Raw genomic sequence first — 8,583 nt, forward strand, 5'->3', positions numbered from 1 at the left:
ACACACACACACACACACACACACATCTAAAAATGTAGACGAGAAGTAAACAATTTCCTGGGTAGTGCTTACCTCTGTGGAGGAAGGTAAATATGACGGGTGAAGAACTTCACCTGTGCCTGCAAGTGTAAATTTATTGGAGAGAGAGAGCGAGATCTGAAGCTAATATGGCTAAATGTTCAAACCTGTTCACTTTGTGTGAGTGGGTACCTCTGTTTTTCGTAGCACTTGTCTGGCATATATTTTTCTGTTCCTTTTGTGTCACTGTGTTAATGTATGCAATCAGCATACTGCTTTTTTTTTTTTTACCCACTTCCTCTGAGACTTACTTTTTTCTAAAAGGGGATTTTAACTCCTTCACCCCTACACTCCAATTGGATGTATTCCTACCATCATTATTTTTACTATGCTTTCTCACTGTTTCTTTCCTTCTCATAGACTGACAGAGTATCCTCCACTCAACCTTTGCCCCTTTAGTAGCCTGACAACCATACACTCTACCCCTACTTAGAAAGAATTACCCTTACTTTTGCTGTTGTTGGAGTCAGCATTTCCAGTGAAACTAAAGTTTTTCTCCTAGTGGGAACACCAAAAAACCCTATTTGGGATGCAAATGCAAGAGATCAATTATAAAGTCACTTAGTACCACCGTTTTAGACAAAACCAAACAATTCCACTATACCATGTAAAACCAAAAGGAGAATTTTAATAAGCTTTTACGGCACTGCAATTACAGGAACATTAACCCATAACATGCAACAGAAATGATGATGCCCTTTGGACAAGTTTAACAGATAAACTTGACATTACAATCAACAGCAACATATTCTACTGAAAAAAACAAATGCAACTTATTTCATCGTTCAGGTTAGAAAATTTATGTTTTTACTGCAATCTCAAGTAGCATTTAGAAAGTTTAGTTTTCCCTTTCTAACCTCTAAAACACAGGATGATTTTTTTTTCAATGCAATCGTACACAACCGTTTTCACACTGGAAATAATCACAAGGAATCGACAGGTGGAGATTAATCGACTGATTGACTTCACTTCAATGGTTAATTTGGAGAGGGCTCCTGCAGTATGGTGGATTTCAGATGGGGAAAATCATCAGACCAGGAGTAAAGAGCCTTGGTCTTAAAGCGGGGGAGGGAACATGCAGCGGCACACGGGGCAAGTGCCTGACTTCTGAAGCCAGATGGACACACAGGGCTTGTGGAAATAGTGGTGGCACGGCAGCTCCGTTGCCACCTCCCCCTTCACATATTCACTGCAACAGATGGGGCAACACATCTCCTGCCCCACCGCGCTGTGATCTTCCGTGACCAGGATCTCGGGAAGAGCGTCGATGCTCTCCTTGCTGGCTGGTGGATTGGCCACCTCCACGTCCACCGCGAGAGACTCCAAGTGCGCCAGGGCAGTTTCCATTGCCTGGGCCAGGCGTTCTTCAAGTGCCATGTACGTGAGGAACTGAGGATCCACGTAGGAAATGGCTTCAGCCACCCCCAACCCATCTGCAAACCCATCGAAGAGGCTCCAATCCACCTCGAGGTCTTCACTGACACTGGAGTCATCTTCAAGGTTGTTGTTGCCGTCCAGCATGAAGACGCTGGGCTGCAGAAACTCCTGACCGGAATCATTATCCCCCTCACTGCTGTTCTCGTTTTCATTGTATTGGAGCCAAGGAACTTCTCCTTCTTCGGTAGTTGCCCGTTCCTCTTCCTGGAGAGATGGCCCTCGAACTTCTTCAAGTTCATTGCCGCCACTGCTGCCAGCACTGGCACCAGCACTGGGGCTGGCACTGGCACTGGCATTCACTCTGGCTTGCTCGGCTTCATGCTCTTCTTTTCCTGGCAGGGTCTCCCAGCTCTCGCCACTGGACGACAGATTTTGCTCCCGACCTCGATACTTGCGACGCAGAGCCACAGTCCACTCTTTGTCACTGTCAGAGTCTTCTTCGAAGTATTTGTAGTACTCGTCACTGTACGTCCAGAAGTCAGGGTCGGCCATGGTTCGTCGCCGTCTCGGCACCTTTTCCGGCTTCACTTGGTCACTCCTGGCTTCCCTTTTGTCTTCGGGGTACTTCGGCTCAGGGTAGCCACCTGAACTCTCGCCTCTGCCTCTTCTTGCCAGGCCATCCGAGTGGCCTTCATCAGCGCTGGCAGTCTCCCTCCACCTGGAAGTACTGTGTGGCATATCATCATCATCATCAGTATCAAAAAATATTTTTGGTTTCACGCAGTTGGGACTTGCCAGATTTCTGATTTTGGGCCTCACCACCGGCTCCTCTGCACTCTTTGGGGTGTTTTCCCCACCACCACAAATACTCACAGGAGCCCTGCTGGGACACGCAGGTAAATTCTGCTCCCGTCTCTCCCTCTCCAGGCTGTTGCCATTGGTGACCACCTTGCCTTCAGCAGAAGATGGCTGAGGGGCCATGCTATTTGGCTGCAGGAACTCAGCTCTGCTAGCAGAGCCCCGTGCTGTAGCGGCTGGGTCTAACTTGTCAAGCTCCTCTCTCACATCACGGTTAAAACTAGAGAACTGTGGGGGCACCCCAGCCAGAGACCTCGCCCCCTTCTCTGGGTCATACAGCTTATCATCTTTAAACTTGCCAGTTTTCCCTCTCACTGGCACTCGCTCAACAGGCCCAGCCCCCTCCTCCTCACTATCATCTGCCCCGAAACAGTCAACATGTCCATAAGCCATTCCTCTTCTGCTCCCCGAAGCCCTGTACTCTCTGGGCGGGTACCTGGAGTAGTCCTCATTATCAACATTCAGGCTGGTTCCCGAGCTCTCGCTGTCGTCCCAACTACGACGGGTGGTGGAAAATGGTGATCGGCTCCTCTTGGTGGTTTGACTGGGGGCTGATCTGTGCATTGGGACTTCGGATGACGTCTTTCTCTGGCCGGAAATCCTTTCCTGCTGGCTCGTGGATGGCCTGAAACTGACATAAGCATGCCTTCTTCCATACCTCCTGCCTGTATTGGACTGATACCCTCCTGCTGGCTTGGGCCATACAGGCTTGCTAGATTCCTGACCCATTTGCTCTGACTTAGGAGGGTTTCCAGTACATCTGGGGCTTGAGTGGAAAGGCTCCTGCTCCCTGCGCACGCTTTGGAGATGGGAAGGTCAAATCAGTTCGGAATAAAGGAGCAGGGAGATTTATTTTCACTTCAGCAGACAGGTTACAGAAAGAATAAGGGGGCTTTAAAATTAGTTTCACTTTCTTCTATGGCCTGGAGTAGCATTCCAGTGACTGTCAGGTGTAGACCTGGAACACATTTTTAATGTTGGCAAAATAATTACAAAACTGGGTTTGTAGGAAAGCCAGACTCAGGGGAGAATCCGACAGAAGACGGGGGAGGGGTGACTGGATGCTGGGAAGATAGGTGAAGCACTGGGATTGTGCCAACATGGGAAGAGGAAAGACGGCTGTGGGTTTTTTTTTTTATGGGGTATCTGCATTTTTCTGAGTCCTGTATACATACAGGAGCAATGCAAATTGGAATAGGGGTGGAAAATATAGATCACCATCACTGTGTATGCGAGAGTGTCTACGTGTCTGTCAGGAGGAGAGGGGCAGGTGGAAGGGGGACCAGGCAGGTGGAAGGGGGACCAGCACTCATGAAGTGGAGAGACTCCTGTATTTGTAGGGGGAAAGGGCAGGTGACAGTGGCACTGGGAAGAGGCATGAGTGTCAGGCAGAATGAGACCCATTCTGGATGTGGGTATGAAAATGACAGGCATGGATGGGGTGGCTTCAGGGGAGAGGAGCATGTGTACGTACGATAGACAGAACGTGCATGTGGTTCCGATGTGTGATGGCTGGAACTCTAGGGAGGAATGCCTGTGTTTATGTGCCTGTGGCAAGCCAGGAAGGGTACAGTGGCACTGAACAGGGGGTGTCCTTGAGTTTGTGTGCGTGTGTTCATCAAAATGGGAGGCAACAATGGAGAAGGGTCAGTGTGAGCAAATGCATCGATATGGGGACAGCACTGGAGACGGATGTGCGTATGGCAGGCGGGCAGGCGGGTGGGCACCAGCAATCAAAGAATGTCTCTATGCATGGATGTGGCGAGCAGGAAGAGGGGGATGTCCCTGGAGAAGGATTTATGTGAGTGTGTGTGCATGGCAGGGACCAGCGAAGGAGGCTGTCTAGGCACATAGGTAGCAGACAGGGAGCACCTCAGAGGGGTATGTAAAAGAGCGTGTGGGTGTGTATGCATGTAAGTGGCATAGGAAAGAGGAGCCAGCAATCTGTGTAAGTGGCAGGCAGGGGGTAAGGCGGCCCACAGGGTGTGTGTGTGGGTGTGTGTGTGTGTGTGTGTGTGTGTGTGTAGTGTGTGTGCTCACCAGAGCAAGAAGAGGCAGAGGGAGGAGGGGGATGCTTCTGGAGGTGTGTATGTGGTAGGAGGTGAGAGGCAGGGAAAAGCACTGGAGAGTGTGAGGCTGTGTGTGTGTGTGTGTGTGTGAGTCTGTCTCTGTCTCTCTCAGGGGAAGGCACTGGAGAGTGTGACAGTGTGTGAGAGGGTGTGTGTGCATGTCTGTCCAAGCATGTGTGGGGGAGGGGGACACGAAGGAACCTTGAGTATGGGGGGGCGGCGGTAAGGCAGCTGCAATGGAAGGTTTTTGTGCATGCGTGTGAGCGCGCGCGCATGTGCGTGTATGTGTGTATGTGCGGGCATGTGCGTGTATGTGTCCCTGCGCGCGCACGCGAGACACGGGGATGGGAGGGGGTCCGCAATGTCATAATGAGACGGGGAAACGTTTATAGGCTCAAACGGTAGATCCAAACCGATGTGGCAGGCAAGGGGGAAAAAAAGAAAGAAAAGGGCGTGTGGGGTTATAGTTTTTCCCTGGGAATGATTTATTTTTCTGACAATTCTTTTCCTGGTAACAATATATTTGCCTAAAAATCTTCACCATTTACCATTCATCAAAACAACTTCAAAATGGGGAAAGAAAGGCCACGGATCGCTCCACAGAGGGGCCAAGAAGGGAGGCAGGAGGAGAGGGGAGGACAGGCGGAGAGGGCCGCGACCACCACTCCCCTCTCGAATAGCGATTCAAGCCACCCGAGCTGGGACCGAGCCACACGTAAGGGGCCGGGGGATGAAGGATGGAGCCCTAAATCGGGCCGGTGGAGGGCACAGGCCTCCCTCTGCGGTCAGGTCCCGCGTCCGCCCCACCCCTTCCCGAGGGGCGAGCCCGAAAATCTGTTCGTTAGAGCCCCCACCCCCCACTCCACATCCTCACGCCGGTGCCCGGCCACTCGCCCCACGCCCGGCCACTCGCCCCACCGCCACGTCTGGAGGGAATCGAGGAAATAAACAGCCTTTCACTCACCCAGTCGCGACCCCCGCACGCTCTCGGAAAGAGAAGATCCCTCGGACCTCCGACCGCCACAACCACCAGAGCCGCTGCTCCCGGGGTTCCAGCTCCTCCCCCTCCAGACAGCGGCGGGACGGGCGCGACTGCGGCGGCGGAAGTGATTGTAGCGTCGCGGCGGCCCGCCCCCTTGATGTGGCGGGGGCGGCAGCTGCTCTCGACAAATCAGGGTGGGCTCGAAAACATTATTTCATTTGAAATGATGAAATCGTCAAGGATACAGAAAAGGACAGCGAAAAATGTAACCAACAGCCAGCTTTAACAAATGTTAAACATTTAGTCATTTGCCCTTCTGTTCTGGGCTTTGGGTGGTTGTTGTTGTTTGAAATAAAATGAAATCCGCAAATTCTTTCTGATTCATTCTGATGTGAAAGTAATGATATTAATATATCCTATCTTATGTTCTATGTTATGATCTGTAGTGGAAGTATCACGGTACTTAGGGTTGCAGTCAGCTGAATTTTGTCTAACCTGGTGGTTGAAGCAAATTGAACTGTTTACAGTAGAATTTGTTGCTGTTAATCACAAAATCGAGGTTCTCTGTCCAAAAGAAATGATCAATCATTGCAGCACAGCATGGGTTCACATTTTCGTAATTGCATTGCTCTTCAAAATATTATAGCTATGCCTTTTGGATTTATACAATTTTACTGAACTCCGAAATCTTTTTTTTTTAATTGCACTTTACATATATCTCTAATATTTGCGTCAAATGTAAAGACTGCCTATGTTCACAACAGTAGCAAAGCTTTGTTCTTTACTGGGAATAAAATGCATAATAGAAGAGCAAGAAATTTTAGAAGTAACAACAAAATAGAAATAGGATGTATAACTTTCAAACCGTTGAAGAAATAATATAGAGAACAAAGAGAAAAAAATCTAACAAAAGGCAGAAATGGGATGGGAGGCAACAAGAAAGTATGTTTAAAAAGGGGGGAGCAGAAATAAATCCAAACATGTCAGGATGTATTATGGGTTAACATCTCCCATTAAAAATAAAAAAGCAAACTCTCATTTTAGTTTTAGCATTTAGTTTTTAGAAATCCAGTTATAATTCAAAAAGGTCATGTACCAAAATGATCATTGCAACTCTGTTTACAATAGCCAGGACATGGAAGCAGCCTAAGTGTCCATCAACAGATGAATGGATAAAGAAGATGTGGTACATACATACAATGGAATATTACTCAGCCATATAAAGGAACAAAACAGTTATTTGTAGTGAGGTGAACGGACCTAGATTCTGTCATACAGAGTGAAGTACGTCAGAAAGAGAAAAACAAATACCATATGCTAACACATATATATGGAATCTAAGGAAAAAAAGGTCATGAAGAACATAGAGGCAAGACGGGAATAACACAGACCTACTAGAGCATGGACTTGAGGATATGGGGAGGGGGAAGGGTAAGCTGCGACAAAGTGAGAGAATGGCATGGACATATATACACTACCAAACGTAAAATAGATAGCTAGTGGGAAGCAGCTGCGCGCATAGCACAGGGAGATCAGCTCGGTGCTTTGTGACCACCTAGGGGGTTGGGATAGGGAAGGTGGGAGGGAGGGAGACGCAAGAGGGAAGAGATATGGGAACATATGTATATGTATAACTGATTCACTTTGTTATAAAGCAGAAACTAACACACCATTGTAAAGCAATTATACTCCAATAAAGATGTTAAAAAATAGAAATCCAGTTATATGCTGTTTATATGCTTCACCTAAACCAGAAATAGGAATAGAATATATATGCCAGTTAAATACCAGCAGAAAGGAAGGAAAGAAAGAAGAAGGAAGGGAGAGGAGGAAAGATGGAAGGAGGGGAAGGAAGGAATTTTAGAAAGAAAGAAAAAAGATAAAGAAAGAGACATGTAGCAACGTTAATATCAGAAAAATCAAGAACTCAAAGTAAAAAGCATTAAAGAAAACAAATCAGGTTGTTTCATTCACCGAGAAGATATAGTCACTGAAATTTATATGCCAAACAAAGTAATTTCAAAATATATGAGGCAAATATTGTTAGAATTATAGAAATCAGAAAGGCTGCAATTATAGTAGAAGACTTAACCACACTTGTTTTGGTATAGATAGAGCAAATAGATTGCAAAATAAACAAGGATATAGAGAGATTCCACAACCCAATTAATAAGCCTCATCTAATGTATATGTATTTTTGTACTCAAGAAATAATGTATTTTTTATTTAAAATATTTCAAACATACAGAAGAGTACAGAGAATTAAACGTACTTTTGCCCACATGTACTTGTCACACAGACCAAGCACATTTTTTCTTCAGATCCTCAGATTCTTCTGTTTTTGAAACAAAATATTACAGTTGAAGCTCTCACTTTATCCTATTTATCTTACTTCTTTTTCCCAAAAAAAGCACCATTTAGAAGTTTCTTTCTTGTGCATGTTTTTTTCTTTTTTCTACACACACACACACACACACACACACATATATATATATATATATATATATGTAACCAATATACATTATTGTTTTATGTATTTTACATTATGTGAATGGTATAATAAATATAGCCTTTTGAAACTTAAATCTTCAGTTAATATTATTTTTTGTTAGTGATTTGATACATTTATATCTAGGTCATACATTTTAACTACTGAATATGATTGTATCTATTTTCCAATATGATATTACTATAATATATCATTGTACGGACTTCTGTTGCATGAATTATCCAATTTCTTTATCTCTTTGCCTGCTGATGGACTTGAGTTGTTCCCGTTTTGTGCAATTATAAGTGAAGATTTAATGAACATCCTGGGGCATGTCTCCTTGTGCCCATATTGAAAAGTTTCTCTGGGGCAGACCTTCCCAGCTGAGTAATGGGGGTTCTAATATATTGATTCCCTTAGCCCTCCAGAAAGATGGGCCTGGCTTCACGCAGCTGCTGCCCTGGGGGCTGTTCCCTTTGGCTAAGAGCAGGCTATCTGTTCATCCCAGTGAGCTGGTACACATATTAGCATTTTAAACATATGCTATGATGTGAAAAAGATTAGAAAAAACTGCTCTAGTGTATGTATTTTGAAGTAGAATTTCTGGGTCAAAGAGTGTGTAGTAGTTAACTATTGTTGTATAAAAAATTGCCTCAAAACTTAGCAGTTTAAGACAACCGACATTTATTATATCACAGTTTCACAGGTCAGGAATCTATACCTGGGTTAGC

General features: G+C 45.7%; 1 protein-coding gene across 4 annotated transcripts; it reads right to left on the bottom strand.

The window, feature by feature from the left end:
- Positions 1 to 681: 681 nt before the first annotated feature.
- PJA1 (praja ring finger ubiquitin ligase 1) lies at positions 682 to 5,496 on the bottom strand. 4 transcript variants are annotated; one of them, XM_019949115.3, is made up of 3 exons: positions 5,347 to 5,455; positions 2,750 to 3,271; positions 682 to 2,182 (listed from the first exon to the last, which is right to left on the bottom strand). In XM_019949115.3, exons 2-3 carry the CDS (start codon positions 3,040 to 3,042, stop codon positions 1,135 to 1,137), a joined length of 1,341 nt encoding a protein of 446 aa, XP_019804674.1. In that variant the 5' UTR covers positions 3,043 to 3,271; positions 5,347 to 5,455; the 3' UTR covers positions 682 to 1,134. The 4 variants fall into 4 exon arrangements, with proteins under 4 accessions (XP_019804674.1, XP_004315698.1, XP_019804673.1 ...); XM_004315650.4 differs by having other exon boundaries at positions 682 to 2,944; positions 5,347 to 5,496; XM_019949114.3 differs by having other exon boundaries at positions 682 to 2,938; positions 5,347 to 5,470.
- Positions 5,497 to 8,583: the final 3,087 nt, after the last annotated feature.

This window comes from Tursiops truncatus, chromosome X (assembly GCF_011762595.2).
Source record: "Tursiops truncatus isolate mTurTru1 chromosome X, mTurTru1.mat.Y, whole genome shotgun sequence".
Lineage (NCBI taxonomy): Eukaryota > Metazoa > Chordata > Mammalia > Artiodactyla > Delphinidae > Tursiops > Tursiops truncatus.